The sequence below is a fragment of the Peromyscus maniculatus genome, chromosome 12, assembly GCF_049852395.1.
Source record: "Peromyscus maniculatus bairdii isolate BWxNUB_F1_BW_parent chromosome 12, HU_Pman_BW_mat_3.1, whole genome shotgun sequence".
Lineage (NCBI taxonomy): Eukaryota > Metazoa > Chordata > Mammalia > Rodentia > Cricetidae > Peromyscus > Peromyscus maniculatus.
The window spans coordinates 40851086-40869200 of record NC_134863.1 but is presented as its reverse complement, the minus strand read 5'-3'; the positions used below and the strand labels follow the sequence as shown (position 1 = coordinate 40869200).

General features: G+C 40.8%; 1 protein-coding gene across 17 annotated transcripts in view; it reads left to right on the top strand.

Annotated features, from left to right (window-relative positions):
- The window catches only part of Bbx (BBX high mobility group box domain containing), a 243376-nt gene extending 225663 nt beyond the window's left edge, over positions 1–17713 (top strand). For 10 of the 17 annotated variants that reach the window (XM_016008269.3, XM_076548968.1, XM_042259409.2 and 7 more), the window contains 5 exons: positions 3436–3525; positions 4802–4861; positions 12221–12418; positions 14452–14635; positions 17587–17713. In XM_016008269.3, coding sequence (XP_015863755.1) covers positions 3436–3525; positions 4802–4861; positions 12221–12418; positions 14452–14635; positions 17587–17674 — 620 coding nt within the window. In that variant the 3' untranslated portion in view covers positions 17675–17713. The remainder of the gene's footprint in view (positions 1–3435; positions 3526–4801; positions 4862–12220; positions 12419–14451; positions 14636–17586) is intronic. The other 7 variants (XM_076548971.1, XM_076548964.1, XM_076548972.1 and 4 more) reach the window with 3 other exon arrangements.
- Positions 17714–18115: the final 402 nt, after the last annotated feature.

Genomic DNA, 18115 nt, shown 5'->3' with positions numbered 1-18115 from the left:
ATAAACATTTCACATGAAGACATAAACTACCGAAGCCAACTGAAGAAGAGACCTGTGACTTGTCAAGAGGTTGAACTGTCAGTCAAATGTGCTTAGGATGTAGGGAGCCCAGGCCCAGATAATGTCATCGCTAGATTCTACCAGACAGTTAAGAGGAATTACCTGCATTCATGGGGAGCACAGGCATATACATATACACATAAAAACGAATAAGGAATTCGTACTACTTCTTCATAAACTTAAAAGTTTAGAGATGTCAATACCTCTGACTCATTCTAACATCAAAGACATCACAAGACATGAAAACTACAGTCTATACCTTACATAAATATGGATGTAAAACTTCTCAACAAATAGTAACATACAAAATAAATAATATACACAATAACTAAATTATATTTTTCACCCTGGGATTACAAGGTAGTTTAACACCCTAAGTCATTTAGTTTAGAAGTAATAGATCAAAACCCAAAACTACATGACTATCTTAGTAGATGTGGTAACAGTATTTGACAGAACCTCATACTCCTTCATGACAAAGGCATTCAACAAAACAGGGGAAGAAAGCTTTGCCTAATCCTGATAAGTGGCATCATGTTATATTAGCAGTAAAAGAGTAAATGCTATCCTGTAAGTATCCAAACAAGACCAATGTTCATTCTCAAATTTCTGTTCAACACTGTAGTTAAATCTTTATGACCTCACATTAACACAGGATCATTAAATAAGACATCAAAAACTCAATTAGCAAAAGATAACAGATAAATAGATAAATTAGACAGTATCAAATTAAAATTTTTATACTTTAAAGGACACTGTCAAGAAATCGAAATGATACCTTACAGAATGAGAGAAAAATTTGTAACTCATACATCTGACAAAGGGCTAATTATTTTTAAAAATCTTAAAATGCAGCAATAAAAGTAACAAAAGTAGGCAAGTAGTCAAAATAAGTATTTCCCCAGAGATATACAAGTCACTATTAAGAGAAAAGTTGCTTGATACCACATCTTAGGAAAACATCAGTCAGTATCACAATAAGAATGCTACTGCTTCAAATCCTTTAAATGACCATGAAGGCTGAAAACAACAAGTGGTAGAAATGGTAGAGAACTTGAAACCCGTCTGAACTGCCAACAGGGTATAAACCAGTGCAGCTGTTTCAGTAAGCAGTGTAATAGTCAGGCACACTGACCATGTGACCTAGCAGTTCTACCCCTAGGTATATGCCTCAGAGCAGTGAATTCACATACCCACAAAAACACCTGTGTGTCAATGTTTATACCAACAGTATTATAATAGCCAAAAGGTGGAAACAGTCCATATATCCATCAATCCCTAAACTGATCAAATATGGGATGTCCATACAGTGAGTACTCATCCGGATCTATGCTTCATGCAACACAGATGAGCCCTAGAAATGGTATGCTAAATGTAAAAACAGTCTAAAACTATTTATTATGTTGCTTGTTTATATGAGGTTTTTAAATAGGCAAACCTGTGGAGATAGAAGGTAGTTCAGTGGTGGCTTAGGGATGGGGAAATGCAGGATAAGATGCGTAGTTGCTAGCAGGTGTGACGTTCATTTTTGAGTGATCAAGTGTTCTATAGTTGTTTGATGGTGCATATATCTGTAGAGAGGACAATATTAACTATATTTTAATTGAGTGATTTATTTGATACATTAATTATATTTCAGTGGAGCTGTTTTTGTGGACTTGCTTTTTAATCATCTGAAATAAAGGGATGTTGGGAAAGTGAGATCACAAGTGATGGGCATGAGATTGGGCTGCATCTTTGCATGGGGGTAGTCTGGAGGGGTAAGCAAGTTATCCTTGTTGATGTTTGGATACAGGCAGAGCATTTTTAAACAGAGCTGACAGCTGACACAAAGATCCTTAAAATAGGATTGAGACTACATGCGCAGCTAGGGAGTGGTAAACAAGGATTTGGTGTTGCAGACATGGCAGTTCTCTGAATCTCATAGGTCCATGTTTGATATTGTGAGGTTGCTGACATTTTAAGTACACAGAAATCTGGCTAGAGTGATGCACTTGTGAGTCATCAGCCTGTAGCTGGTATTTAAAGCAGAGACTACAAATAATCACCAAGGAAGTAAGTAGAGGACAAGCAGCAAATCTGTGTTGTTCCCAACTTGGGATGCCTAGCAAGAGAAGGAAGCAAAGGAAACAGGCAAAGATCCATTAGGGAAGAGATTAGGAACCTGGTGAAGGAATGTTGAAGGTAGAAAGGTGTAATTCAAGTGGGCAGTCATTGTGGGAACTGCTGAACAGCCCTGGACAATGAGAATTATCATTTGGCTTTTATAGCCTTGGGTTATAGGTGACCTAAGAAAACCAGATTTTCTTAAGCGTCAGGGAAAATGCCTAGTTGGGATGGGTTTCACACACAACAGGAAATAAGGTTGTAGGCAACCCTCCTGAGGATAGTTTTGCTACAGAGGATTTGGGGGAGGGGTCAGTAACTGATGTGAGAAGTTTGAGCAAATGCCAACACCTCTTGTTTTTTTAATTGGGGAGGAATAATGTTCGTACCTGGATAGGTGGCCTAGAGCATAGATGGAAAACTGACTACACAGGAACATTGATGGTTTGCCATCAGCCAGCAGGCAGAGCATGCTGTAGACACTAATAAGTGAAAGATGCAGCAGGAGGAGCCTGTGACACTTAAGAGCTTTTTTATCCTCACACCAACCCTGTGAGTTAGGCACTGTGATGATCCCCATTTATAGATGAGGTAACAGAAGCCATGTAAAATTATTCAGACATAAAGATTTGCAATGTATAGAAAACAAACTGCTTCAAGAAGGATGCTGTTAATTCTGATTCTTAACTGGAAAACAACACTTCCATTTCATCCGAAAGGACTAAGATTCTGAGCTGTCTCTTTAGCAATATCCTTGTTTTTTAAATCACCCCACCACCCCTACCCTTCCCAGCCTCTGTAAGGGCCAGAAAGCTGTCTAATGCTCTCAGGTCAGTGGTTATCCTGAAAGTGCTGTCCTTGTGAGATCAGTTTCCTAGAGTGAGACATGCATTCTACCCTTTCCTTCATGGCATTTAGGAGTTTAAAGTTAAAACCTTCTCTATTTCAAACTATCACCTCTCTGCTGTTAGCTGATTATAGTCTGTTTCTACCCACTATATCTGCAGCATCCTCCCAGGGAGTCCCAGCACTAATGGAGGCTTCTGTCCAACACATTTCCAAGGAAAATCTGAGTTTTAAATAAGCCTAACAAAATGGGCTGAGCACTTGCTAGCTGAGTGAACCTGCAAGAGAGCACTTCTTGCAACTCAGTTTACTCATTCCACAGAAGGGAGGAGGGAGTGATAACTAAAGACAACAAAACAAAACCCACAATATTGTTTTGTGCAACGTTGCGAACTTAAAATATATTTATAATATTGTCTGTAGGTCCTTTCCAGTCTCAGAAAAAGAACTTATTCCACAAAATTGTCAGCAAATATAAGCACAAAAAGGAGAAGCCTAATGTTCCAGAACAAGGTATTGGTGCCTTCCGTCCTCCGTTAAGGTTTCTTGGTCACCTCCATTCCAGGGTCCTCCTCGAGCCAAGCTTCTGCGCAGTTCTTTTCCTCCCCTCGGCTTGCTTCCGTGCCATCAGCTCTGGACATGGTGTCTTCATCCTTCCTAGAATGTAGCTATGCAAATCTCCTTCATTTAGATTTCTGCTCAAATCCATTCCTTGTCTCTCTGATCACAGTTCCATATGAACCCGAAAATGGCTGTTTCTCATTTACATTCGGTACATTTCATAATTTAGTCTTCTGGGCCTCTCTCAGCCATGTATTTTGTTTGGTTATTTTTATTTTTCTCATATTTGGCAACCTTTCATACATTGACCACATTTTCCTACTTCCTAAAATCCTACAGTTTTATAGTCTTGTGAAAGTCCAACCTCTGTTAATTAGGAATTCTCACAACCTTTTTTTTTTCTCCTACTCTTGAACTGTAACATCTTTTCCCCATCTGTGCTTCATTGTTGGCTGGACTCTTCAATCTGCTTCAGCCACAGAACCATTATTTCCAGAGGACATTAGGAACTTGGGCACTCTATCACCTCGCCCTTCTCTGAACATCCATTGCTATTGTGGGCTTGATGGACCCTTGAACCTCTTTGGGGTTCATCTTAAGATTTCTATTCTCATAACTCAAGACTTCCATTCTTACACACAAAAGATAAGTCCTCACATCTGGCTCAGTACAGCCGTGTGACCTTGGAGGCAGGCTCTCCTAGGTGTCCTGCATGTCAGTGTCACAGCTACCATAAACCTGCTCACCTGAGGCTTATTCGCACCCTTCTTGCATGGCCACATGTGCAGCATGTTAGGCTCTGTACTGAGGCTTTCACGCATTGTGTATGGATGTATGTGCTTGTATGTTCCTGTACCTGCAGTCTTTACTTAAATTTGTTTCATCTCCACATCAACTTCTGGCATTACATATTAATGATCTGCTTTCTTCTGCTTCTAGTGAGTAAACATTATAATGTAGATAAAATATCAGCTTTTGTTATTTCCTTTTATGGGTCTTTAAATTATCTTGATTAAAGTGGAGATATTGGCTAACATTTCACAAAAGAGAGAATTTGCTTATTTTTTATCCATATCTTATGTAGTATCATTTGTTTAGTTGGCAAATAGTTTTGAGAATAAAATAATTGAAATTAAATTGTCAAGTCACTTGGACGTAGCTATGTTCAGTGCTGTGTAGATCTGTGCTGAGAGTAGAGCTTCATTGTTCTTTTCTGTCTTTGTTTTAGGAAGTGGGGATAAATGGTCACACAAGCAGTTCTTCTTGGATTCCATTCACCCTACAGAAGGTAAAAGAAACAGTGTACTGTTTAATTATACGTTATATATGTTTACTTAATCAGCTAAAAATGGAATAATTTTATAGTCTTTAAAAAATTCAAAATCTATGTCAGTTTAACCAACATTAGACATGTGTGTTCACATTGAGATTATTTTTTATTTTAAATCAAAAATACTTTTGCTGCTAATCATTCGACAATGTTTTGTGTGGCATTTAGTTTGCTAAAAGGAGATTTGCAGCCTTCGAGTCATATTAACCCTTTGTGTCTATGGTGCAGTAGCCTAGGAGTCAGGACTGAAAAGTGGGGGTTCCTCCTGGCTAACTGAGCATGGCAGGCTAACAGAAATAATTTCTGACCTAACTGGTATCCTTCACCCATTTTCCGGTTCCTCTAAGTATGTTTAAACAGAATTCACCTGGGGCATATGTATAGTTAAACTAGTCATAAGTACTAATACAGATGTCATTTTTACATCTCCCACACCCAACTTATATATAAAACTGTAATGACAGTCATAACTGAACTCTTAGGTGGGTGCTAATTTAATGTGAGTTAAAGTGCCTTCCTTCTCTCCCTCCACCTGACCCCCCTCCCCCCGACACACAATATGTTCATTATAGATATTTTAAGACTTAACATTTTTAGTGATTAGTTACAAGTTACTTCACTAGAGCCGAAATGTGTTAGTGCATCTCTGTCCTTGAGAGGTAGAGCTTAGGAGGGAGTTAAATGTTACCCTCAGCTGCACAGGGAGTTTGAGCCCCAGCTGGCCTACATGAGACCTTATCTCTAAAAAGAAAAAGAAAGTTACTTCATTCGAAAATCAGTGATATATTTGAAATATTCCAGCTAAAGAGCTATATGGAAGTTTTGTTCTCTTTGTATCAACAACTTTGAACCTCTACATAGTAAACCACATAATACAAATGAATAAACTGAGTCACGTATTGCAGTGTGCCTCCGTAATCCAACACTCGGGAGGCAGAAGTAGGGTTACTACAAGTTTGATAGCCTGAGCTACATTGTGTGATCTAGGCTACCCAGGAATTTGCCTAAGTCTAGGATGGGGGCACTTGATGATTGAATCCAACCCCTCCCCCATCCAGGAGTGTGTGTGTTCACCCATGGAGGATGGGGCATAGACACTTGTGCCTGCATGTGCTGAGTGCTCTCAGAGGACAGCGGGTAGCCTGCTCCAACACCCTTCACCCGTCAGACAGGGTCTCGTGCAGAATCTGGAGCTAGACTGGCAGCCAGCCAGTCCCAGTGACCTTCATGTCTCTGTCTTACACAGCACTGGGGTTACGGGTGCTCATAGCCTTTCAAACTAAGACCCTCATGCTTGCCCAGCAAACATTCTTACCCGCTGACTCATCTCATCAGCCTCCCAAGCCCATGTCTCTCATCTCCCAAATACACTTTTTTCCTTTGCTATAAGGGGGGTGAGGGAGCAGGTGACCAAATTTCATATTTGGCCTAAATCACTTAGCAGAATCACACATTTAAAAATATTTATCCAAAATATTAAAGTCTAATTCGGGAATCAAACTGCTTTGATAGGAACCATAGTGAGTAAACCACATCTGCTTTTGTCATTTTACTTTTTCTAAAATTCCAGCATGGCATCTGCTTTCTGACCCATTATTTTACATTCACAACTTAAATGGAATACTATTCCAGCCTAAGTGCAGGCAAAAATAAAATATGAATTATACTATTTCCAACATTAAATCCTTATATTTCCTAACCGAAACATCGCTTCTTGTGCATTTTAAAAATATCTTCTACACAGATTTTATAATAATAAGGCACTAATGAACTGTCAGAGGAATCGGAAGGTGTCTGAGCTCATATTACTCATCACGTGAAATGATGTTGTTTTCAATATGTTTTGACCCTACGGAAGTGCAGAGTGCATGTATAGAGTGAAGTGGAAAACTCACTTGCCACAAATTAGGAGACCCATGTCCTCAGACCTGCCATTAATTAGCACTTTTTGGTAGGACAAATTGCTTGCTCTCACTATAATTTACTCTGTATTTATACAAAACACATGTAATTCATGTACAAGGCTTGGGAGTGACATACATGGTAATACATAAACTTTAAGTTCCATGTCCCACTTAACACATGACAGCTTTCCTCTGGTGTCTTATGGGTGTTGTGATACTAGAAGCAGCAGTACCAGCAGCTCTAATGCTGTACCTTGGGCAGAGGTAGAAAAGGCAATCCATTTTCAATAGCCTATGCATTCCCCAAGGTTTAGTAGAAGTAGAGTTGTTATTGTTGACACTTAATTACTTGTATATTATTGATGTATATTGAACGAAACGTTGGAGGCCATGCTCTGAAATGTGTGTATCTTTGACTTACAATGGAGCACAAATTCATTTTACATGACCAGAAGAACAGAAATCAATTTGTGCATCAGAAAATTCCTTGTAACTTAAGTTGACTTGTTTTGGTTATTTACTTTCATGCAGTCCCCAATATGTTTTTTTGTTCCTGTGGAAACTCTATGAACTATCCAGGCCCTTATCTCATCCTTTCTTACACCTATGGCCATTTCACTGCTTCTTAAACTTCGCTTTGCAGGTTGTAACTATAGAAAGGCATGGTATGAAACCATAGTATAGGCTACTTTTAGCATATATCAAAAAGAGGGGGAGCCTAGAAATGGCAAGAGTTCTGGTCAACTGAGAAGACCTACCCTGGCCACTGTTTGTATTCCCATTGAATGTAGTGAATAAAGGTGTTTAATTCAACAACGATGGTATGATGTTAGTTAATACTTAATGACACTTAGAGGGCTTTTGTTTATTATTCTTATTCTTATTATTTTATTTGTTATTATTAAATTTTGATAGTAACCCCATTGAATTAAGGAGGGTTTATCAGCTCCAAACACCTGATAAAATATTGAAGATAAACCAAACATTAAAGAGGGAAGAAACCAGGATTCTCTGTACTTAAGCACTTTGGCCATTACTGTTCCATTTTTTCCAGGCAGATCTGTCGACTTTTAGCCCTCATTTGATTCACTGTAATCCCAGCATTCAGGAGAGTAAGGTGGGAGGATTGCCTTGAACTTCTTGGGGGCAGCTTGGACTATATAATAAGTACCAAGTCAGCCAGGGCTACACTGCAAAATCTCCATCAGAGTAGTTTCTTTGCAGTGTGTTATACATACAATTACAGGAGTGAGGGGCTGCCTATTTGTACAGGTCACTCTTTAGACGTGATCCATCCACCCAGCCTAACTTGATCTCTTTCCCTAAGTTTGGAACTGTTGTTCTGTAACTCCAGCCATCTCCCAGGATCATAGATCTCCCAGGTCTGGCTCCTTCATTTCATTCTCTCTTCTTTAGTTCAGGGGAGAGCAACCAAAGGCAATGAGATTTCAAATGCAGCCATAATGATTTCAATGCAACTTTGACTTTCCCAGTTGGAATGTAAATTCCTGCTTCTAATAGCCTCCTGGGGTGCAGTCCAAGTGCAGGGCTGTTTTCCCAAAGATTCCTCTCCACATTTGGGGAGTAGTTTGGAAAACAAAGCAGCCTCTTACTGCCTTGGTCCTAATGTGGCTCCAGGAGTAAGCTGGCATTATCACCCTCAGATGATGCACTTCACGTGTGCTATGGTTATTGTCGAGTGTGAAAACTAGCCCTGTGGACTTGTTCCAGTGTGCTTGAGTAATTTTGTGTGTTCAGTTAAAAGCCCAAAGAGAAATAACTAATATGTTTTTGGATGTCAAAGCCTTTCTTTTCTCACATTTCCGTTTGTTTGGGTAGGGGAAGAAGGGCTTCATTTCTCCCTGAGCTGTCTTATTTTGTGCCCCACATGCCTTGCCTCTCACTTGTTTTGCTTTGGATTGGTGTGGCTGTATACTGTTTTGTCATAGACGACTATTTATTGACTCTCCCTTACCTGCCTCAGTTGTTTATCTTAGAGATTCTCCCTGAGGGCTGACCCTTTGCATAAACCATGATACATGGCTGGATTTTCTGGATTTAATCCCAGGTGAAAGCATGAGGCAAACCCCTCAACACTCTGCTCTGTAACTTTCCAACATCATCTTATTCCATACCTTTGTCAAGTGTGAATGATCCACGGGGACCATAATTACTTCAGATCTGAAAGTAGGTTTAGATAAAACTTCTGGGTAAGCAGTGTAACTTCACTCTGGGGCCCTGATACAGACTTCCCATAGGTGACACAAACTTCCCGTTCACCTAGTCTGTAACTTGTTATTTCTTTACCTTCCCCTAATAGGCTGACATCTACAATTGAGCGCTGCTGATGCCCTTTATTTGACTTCCTCCTCCTGTCTGCCTATGGACCGGATTCTCCTCCCATCCCTGGTCCTTTAGCAGCCGTGCCTTTAGTTTCTAATATGTTTCTACCAGGTCATCTGGAAGAGACTTTAAAAACAGCAACTACTTAGTAGAATGTAATTACTTCCATGCTCATCAGTGAAAATCAAGGAAAACAGTGCTAATGCACAAGTGTCCTTCTCACTTGAGATCCTGGAGCTGACTAAAAGGCTTATTTTCCCCTGGCAGAACCCTTATTGTAGACTATGTGGCAAAACCATCCTTTTAGGTCAGAGTGTCTTTAGAGCTAATCTAGCCCAGTTCACATCCTTGCATGGTCCCACAGTTAGCAAACTGCAGTTCATGAGGAGAATCCTGGGGCCTGCGGCTGTCGTTTCTGATGTAGTCTGGAAGTCAGGTGACTTCTCACGAACTGCGCCCTTTTCTTTTCCGTGGCTCTTTTCCCTGTACAGTGAACTTTTCACCTTTGGAACTGTGCTTTGCCATTCTTATCACAAGATCTAGCTTTTTTTTTTTTTTTTTTCCAAATAGAAGTAGAAAAGTAAAATTGGTGTGCTTTTGGGAATGGTCCACCAGTAAAGAGGTGAGCAGAGTTCCCTCCAGCTAGAGTGACAGGTGAGGGATCTGGATCAGAAAGCAACAAAGCTGAAGCTTATGAATATGCAACGGAGACATTATTTGTTCATTGTAAATTCAGGTTTGACTTCCTTAAACTTGACTGAGGCTTTGAGTTTTAAGGTTATATAGTCATTACACTTCTTTGAGATATTTCTAACCAAGTTATAGTGTTTTTTAAATTAGAGCTCTTATTTTTTATTTTTTAGTGTTAAATATCTATTACCATTGTCTATGCTAAGAAGCGAAGAACCAATAATCTGAGCCTTAGTGCCTAGCATTGAAACAATTTCATCCTTGAGCCTGGGCTAGGTCTAAAATCATAAGAAGGCTTTTTTCTGATTGTGGATTCTGTGCGTGGAGTAGTGCTTAGAAGCATTGCTTAGTAGGTATTTTGGGGTATTGTTAATTCAGTAATTGCTGCCTTAAGCCTGTCCCCACAGAGTTATAGTGTTGCAATACTGAGATATTGATACAAGGGCAAAGAGAAGCCCATTCTCTATTTCAATATAATTGGAGTGATTTTCCCATGTGTTTGGAGTGTGAGTCAACCTCTTCATTTCAGGTATCTATCAGAGGCAAGGGACCATGATTTACACAGCAAAGTATCTTAATAATTTGTAGTCTTCCTTTCACAAGGCTACATCTAAAATTTCTAAAAATCTAGATTAAAATTTTCAATTAGACTTATAGGAGTATTTATATCAGCGAGTATATTTCTCACACCTGGAGCTATTCTTAACAGGATTTTCCTGTTTATCTTGCTCTTTATTTTTATACTGTATTTTAAAGGTTCTTTTGTTTGTTGTTTGGTTGGTTGGTTGGTTTTTTCAAGACAGGGTTTCTCAGTGTAGCCCTTTCTGTCCTGGAACCCACTCTGTAGACCAATCTAGCCGCAAATCCAGAGATCTGCCTGCTTCTGCCTCCCAAGTGCTGGGATTAAAGGTGTGTGCCACCATAATTTAACAAAGTCAGTGCTTACCCCCAAATCCATCATCCAATGTATACTCTTTGGTTTTCATAGATTTTGTCATGTCAAATCTTGATTTCCTGACCTAGTCTTCCCTTTTCTTTATCAGAAATGATTTCTATGTCTACCTTTAAGAGACGAAATGGCCATTAGAACATTTAACATTTTTCCTGCCCAAAACTTTTAGGCCAGCCACTAGCATTTGAAAAAAAGTCCCAATCATGAAACTTGATTGCTTTTATTTTTTAAATCTATCTAAATGTGTGGGTGTTTTACCTGCATGTGTGTCTGTGTGTCCCATGTGTGCCTAATGCTCACCAAGGCTCAAAGACAGTATTGAATTCCCTGAAACTGGAGTTACTGAGGGTTTGTCATCTACCACATGGGTGCTAGGAATCCAACCTGGGTCCTCAGGAAGAGTGGCCATTGAGCTTAAGAGCTGAGCCATCTCTCCACTCCCATAGTATATTTACCTCTTCATGTTTACTACACTAGTAACTACGTGTGTCTTTTTTTTTTTTTATTTCAAAATGAGGGGATGGGAAGGAGGAATGCCTAAGGAAGTAAGTGTGCAAGACAAGTATTCCCATGTAATCAAAACTAAAGAAGAAACCTTTAATGACATGTACCTTCATTACTCTGGATGCAAGAGTCACAGAAAATTCAGTCCTGTGTTATTAAGTGATTTATTGGTTTTGCAATTACAGTGCCAAAATGCACTCCCCATGAACTGTGCTTCATTCAATTATTTCATTAAGCATTTTCACCCTGTCCTAGAATTCAGATTTCATTTGTATGCTGATTCCACCAATGTCTGTCCTACCCTCACTGAGAAATCAGTATGCATGAGAAAAGTGTAAGCCTCTCAGTTTTCTTTCCTGCTCAGGCCAGTCTCGTACTTAAAGGTGAATGTCCCAGCTGTAAATGTGCATTTAAGAAGCACATATTTAATCCCTGTGTCTTCAAATGACAAGAAACTGCTGTTAGCACCCTGTCCAATTGAACTGGCCCAAAAGAACTCAGAAAGGTGCCCTGATCACACCCAGGACTTGTGATCTCTTGGGATACAGGTGAAAGGTTTGCATACATTAACACCTCTACCACACCCAAGCCTGCCAAAGATAGTGGACAGGATAAGAGGGAGCTGGGGGTGTAGCTCAGTGGTGGAGTGCTTGCTGGTCAGATGTGATATCCTGGCTGTAATACTTCACACCATAAAAGAGAGATGAAGGGATGTATCTGAATCCTGTGCAAATTTGAGGAACATATAAATAAGTAGAAAACAAATTGTGGGAATGTTTCACTTCTTTTTTCTGTCAATGTTTTGAAAACTCTTAAGTGTGAATTCTCTATTCAGATAGGTCAGGTAGGTAGAAATGCGTCTTTTCCAGAATGGTGCTGATGCTTTGTGGTTTTGTGTATAACTATGTGTTTATCTTATTTCAGCCATATTTTCAGAAGACAAAAACACCACAGAGCCTGCTTATAAGGTTAAAAATGCCCTGTCCATTCCCAACACTGCAGAGCCAGCAGCAATGCAAGAGCCTTTGGTGGGCAGCCAAAAGAGAAAAGCAAGGAAAACAAAGATCACACACCTTGTCAGGACTGCAGATGGCCGAGTATCACCAGCAGGAGGTACCTTGGGTAAGGAGATCGTTAGGTCAAGGTTGTGAGAGCCAGCAGGTATCCACCATGGCTGCATTGGCCAGCAAGCGATTATAAGCCAAGTCCCGTTTCTCAATGAAAACCCTGTCTGTTCTGCATCTTTGTATTGGCCTCCACATGTGCTCCATTTCATGCTCTAAAGCCATAGCTGTTTCTCCAAGTGTGTCTAAATCCCTAGAAAGGAGAGGTAATCTTTTGGAGTATTGGCGGCTTTTCCTCAGCATGTCTTGCTCCCCAAACAGTCTTGATTAAGTAAATTCCAGAAGAGCCTAGATTTTGAAAGCTGCTAGACGAGTCTGTGTAACTTCCTGGTGTTCTATTCATGTCAGTACAAGCCGGATTATTAGATATTCAAAGCAATGAATTGGGGAACCTGAAAATATATTTAAAACTTTCTATAGGGCTGATTCAAACCACTAGGGGAGCCCGAGAATGTGTCTGGAAGTCTTGTGTTCTGGTCTAAACAGACAGTAAAATTACCCACTTCCTGTCGTAGCTTGTGGCCTATTTGTTGTTTCCAGTGATTTCTATAACAGAATTTTCTGAACGGCTCAAAGTAAAGGGTAGGATGGTGACTGAACATCTCCTGAAAATCTTGGGGTACCATGCCAGCTATGCATAGTGATCTTGGTTGTTGCCTCCCAGCAGGTCTAGAATTCCATTTGATCTGATTTGGGTTAATATCAGTGTTTATGCAGATGAATTACTTGCTGAGTTAGAAGTAGAGGGCAGGGGCTCAGTGGTTAAGAGCACCTACTGCTCGTCCAGAGGACCTAGGTTCAAATCCCAGTACCCATATGGTGGCTCACAACTGCCTGTAACTCCAGTTCCAGGGGACTCGACACCCTCAACAAACGTACATTCAGGCAAAACACCAATGCACATAAAATAAAAATAAATTAATTAAAAAAAGAAATAGAAGGCAATTGTTAAATTTGCACTTTTCTCGTGTCTTATATTTTTACATAATTCTTAGAACCATGAGACGGACCTCAAGTTCTAGTTTCACAGCAGAGGGAAACTTTGAAGAGGTAGAATTCTGTGTCTGGGAGGTCAGAGTAAAGACCAATGCCTCAATGTTGGTCCAACAAGTCCTTCCTCTCCTCAGTTTCTAATCTAGATTCTGATATGTGACTTTTATTTTTCGTTATTATTGATTAGCTCATATTTTGTTTTATAAAATAGTAGGTGCCATATGACATTTTTATCCATGTCTATAATGTGCTTTGATCATATTCAGCTCCCATCACCCTGCCTCAAAACCCAACTGGTTCCCTTTTCCCAAATGGTCTTCTCTTCATGTGTAACTTTCATTTTATAGATTGTTACATCCTTGTTCATTTATGTCCTCATTCATTCTCATATGTATGAAAAAGGAGAAATTTTAGGAGAGACTCCCTTTTTACATAGGAAAACACTATGCCACTTTTATGTCCTAATTATGACAGTTGTATCTTTTATCAGTTGTTTTCTATATTTGAATAATATTAAAAATTCTCTCTCCTACAATGTTTGCATAATGCAGAAAGTGTTTTCCTTTGTCTTTTTATAGGTACCAGAAAGTCCTTTGTCTTTGTTCCATTAGGTCTTTTGAACAAAGCCACAATATGGGAGCTCAGTCTATTCTACCTGTTAGAATTGCATTAGACCCTAAGCCCATATTACTGTGACAGTATATGCTATGGCCTCTTGAGACGGGCATAACCATCAAAGAAGTCTCTTAGGTTTTATTTTGATCACAGTTCACTTTTTTCCTTCTCACCCCAACACTGACCCATTCTTTGTGAATAAAACACCTTTTCTTCAGGGTTAGGGCGGCATCAAGAGTAGGCAGTTGCCATCCAGTTGAATGAGAGTGCTTTGTTACCTTGGAGGAAGAGAGTGTGTCAGCTCTGCTACTCAGAGGGTAGCAGAGACGGACAGGAAAGAGAACTCTCCACACTGTCTGGCACAGTGCTCTCAGTACCCTGCTCTGAGTGTTCCTCCTGTGATGGATTTCTCCTTTGTTTCAGATGACAAACCAAAGGAGCAACTGCAGAGGAGTCTCCCTAGAGTAACCGAGACATACTGCGGTGATGATTGCCCACACAATACGGTTGAGGAGCCACGGAGCACTACTCCAGAAATGCCTGCTGTGTCTGCATTCTTCAGCCTCGCTGCACTGGCTGAGGTTGCAGCCATGGAGAATGTGCACAGGTGAGTGGCCCATCAGGAGTGAAGGAAGCAGTGTGGAAACCAGCCAACCATTTCAGAAGTGACTGCATTTTACACGCCACCTCCTGGCTTTCATACTGAGTTCAAGGGCACCCTTATTTAGATGAGTTCTTGCAAAGTATATATGTGAATTAACAGTGTGGTGAACAGGAGAGAAAATGGCAACCAAGTATTTTATCGTGAATGTTGTAGTATCCTGTGACTAAGCTTGACTTCTATGAAGTTCCTGTGAGTAGAGAAGCAGTATCATCTACACATTCTGAGTCAGATCTTGAAGCAGAGGTGTGGAGGGAGGACAGTACAGTATCCCGAGCATGATGATTACCCTCTCTCACTCCCAGCATCTGTTTTGTGTAAATTGGGAGTGAGTGGCTATATCTGTTAATTTTCTGTTGCCGTGGTAAAACTCCATGACCAAGACAACTTCCTGAAGTTGGGTTCTAGAAGGAAGGTTTATGTGGATTTACAGTTCTAGAGGAATAAGAATCCATCACAGTGGGAGTCATGACCACAGGGCCCTGGTGGCAGCTCTGTCTCCTCTTGGCCCTTTGCCTGTCAGTTCTGGGGCTCCTTGCAGCAGCCTCCGATGGCTGTGATGGCTGTCTCCGGGAAGCCACATTCCTTTCCACTTGGGTACTGCAGCTTCCTGCTGGGGAGTGAGGGCTGACAGACATTGCTGGGAGGTCTGCTAAGCCTGTGAAAGAGATGACGCTTCTCCACTTGCACCTCAGTGGGAATCATAATGAAGGGCTCAGAAAAGACTACAGGCGCCTCACTGCTGCCAGCCCTCTCTTCTACAGTCAGCTGTGCGTCATTGTCCTGCCAGCCAGCCTCCTGTGACTTATCATTTGCACCAGCCTTTCCCCTGTCGGCAAGGCTGCCCTGCCCTCCACAGCCGTGCTTCAAACTCATAGAAATGCTGGTCCCCTCCGGCTAGGCCGTACTTGCCTTTGTGCATCCCCTGGTGAACCGCTGGTCCTCCTCCTTGTCCCTGCGGTTAGGCCCCTCTCCCAGATGCCTCACTGCTGCAGCTGGCATGCCTCAGGCACCTGTGTACAGACTGTCCTGAGACTAGCGGCATCTGCAGTTGTAACCATATCTGCTGATGTTACGTCTCCTCCCGCTTTATTTTGAAAACAAAACATTGGCCTTGTTCCTTGTGGCTTAGGTGGCTGCTCCTCTACCAGCAGGTGAATGTATGGCTGCCTGGCTGGCTGTGTAGGCATAGGAAAGACTATGTGGAAGACTTTTCTATACCTTCCCATTAGAAAAAACAGCATCGATTACTAAAGTATACCGTTGGCCTAACAAATGTTAGTGTTCTTTCACTTTTCCTTGTTCTCGTTCTTCCTTTCCCATTATTTCCTAAAGTTCTTTTCCATCTTTGAATATAATTAGACAATCATAAAGATTACAAACCAGCATTTTATGTCCACTTTTCTTGAGGAAAGAGCTAAAAATCCTGGATAGTTAGTACTTGACAGCAGCCATATTTGAAAGAACAAATCAATACGTCTTGTATTCTTCGAGTGTTCCGTGTATCAGAATTATTTTCTTTTTTGGACATCAAGAGGAATATGGGTATAATTAGAAAGCAGGCATGTGCTACATCTTAAAATTGCCACTTTTGTTTATTGAAAGTTTACTGGAAGGAGAAACCTGTGGAAACACTGCTGTCACGTCAGCTGTTTCAGATGTTGGGCGGTGCAGGCCAGACCAGGGGCAGCCTGAGTGTGCTCGTCTGGGCACGGCAGGTTTGTTGGTTCACCCCTGGCTTCTTAGGTTGAGAAACTTAACTGAAAGTACTAAAAATTTTGAATAGGATTTTTATAACCAGGAACTGTATTTTTTACTACCAAACCTACAAAATTGTGAAAGATCAGCTGTATTTTGGCACAGATTCAATCCTAATAGTGGACATTTCCCTGAGTTCTCCAGCTCTGTCAGGAGTTGTCCCTCTGTGTACTGATTTTGGCCCAAGTATTGGGCTGGATGTTTTTGCCATTTAAAATGCAGTGTCAGTGCTAGATTTCGTCACTGAGAGTCTCTCTCCATGCTCCTGTGAGATGTCACAGAAGGCTTGTACTGCCTCTTGTTGTTTATTTTTGTTCTTCTTGTTGCTGTTGTTGTTCAGTGTGAGTCTCTTTCTCTTCAAGAGAACTGAAGTTTATTATCTACCCTAAGAAATGGGCCTGGAGCTGGGCAGTGGTAGCACACGCCTTTAATCCCAGCACACGGAAGGCAGAGCTAGGTGGATCTCTGTGAGTTGGAGGCCAGCCTGGTCTACAGAGCGAGATCCAGGACAGGCACCAAAACTACACAGGGAGACCCTGTCTCAAAAAAAAAAAAAAAAAGAGAAGAAAAGAAAAGAAAGAAAGAAAGAAAGAAAGAAAGAAAGAAAGAAAGAAAGAAAGAAAGAAAGAAAGAAAGAAAGAAAGAAAGAAAGAAAGAAAGAAAGAAAGAAAGAAAAAGAAAGAAAGAAAAAAGAAATTGTCCTTGAGACTACAAATCAAAATAGGAGAGTTTCCTCTTTGGGCACATTGAGAACAGGAAAGTGTCATTTAAAATCTCCATGAATTAAGAGGAAGGTGTTCCCACAGAACATCACTCTTGGCCGAAAGTTTTCCATGTCCTAAGGAGTTGCTCAGCTCTGTCATTCAGGTTTTTATTTCTACAGAGTGGAAGGCCTTAGCTTTGGAGAGTAACAAGAAAGTGCATTGCTAAGGGGTATGGGGAGGGGCAGTGGATAACTCTTCAGAAAAGGAAAAGAAAGGAGTCAAATCAAATTCTAAGGACAAAACCAGATTTAATTGACTGAGTAGCTATTAATTTCTGTTGAGTATGACACTGGAACATTCTTACCACCCTTTGTCCTTGCTTATCTCAGATTATAGACCCTCAATAAGTAATTTTTTTCCCCTTTTGTTTTACAGAGGTCAGAGGTCAACTCCGCTCACCCATGATGGACAGCCAAAAGAAATGCCACAGGCTCCTGTACTTATTTCTTGCGCTGACCAGTGAAGCGCCCTTTAATTGTAAAACATTGTGCTTTACCTACTACCCTAGCCTTGTCTTTACCAGGGATGCTGGCGAGTCCACGTGGTGGGAAGTACAGACTGCGGACAAGTGCTTGCTGCCCCACACGGCCCAGAATCACTTGAAGCAGAACTTAGCATTCTGGGACCATTTGTTGTTTCAGAAGCCACAGTTTTTGAGGGCAGTGTTACTGTGTGATACTGAGCAAAAGCAAAGTGATTTGGACCTTTGCTTTGCATGGAAGAAAGGCTTTTGATGGTGACCAGTGATAACTTGGTAAAAGGCTGCCTTTACTGTAGCTCATCCAGCATCTCTTTTACCAACCAGAGAGTGTGAAACTAGTTTCATATATTACCTAGTTATTCTTTCAAAACAAAAAAACCCTGACGCACTGCACTAGTTATTATTAGATATTCTTAGTCTTTT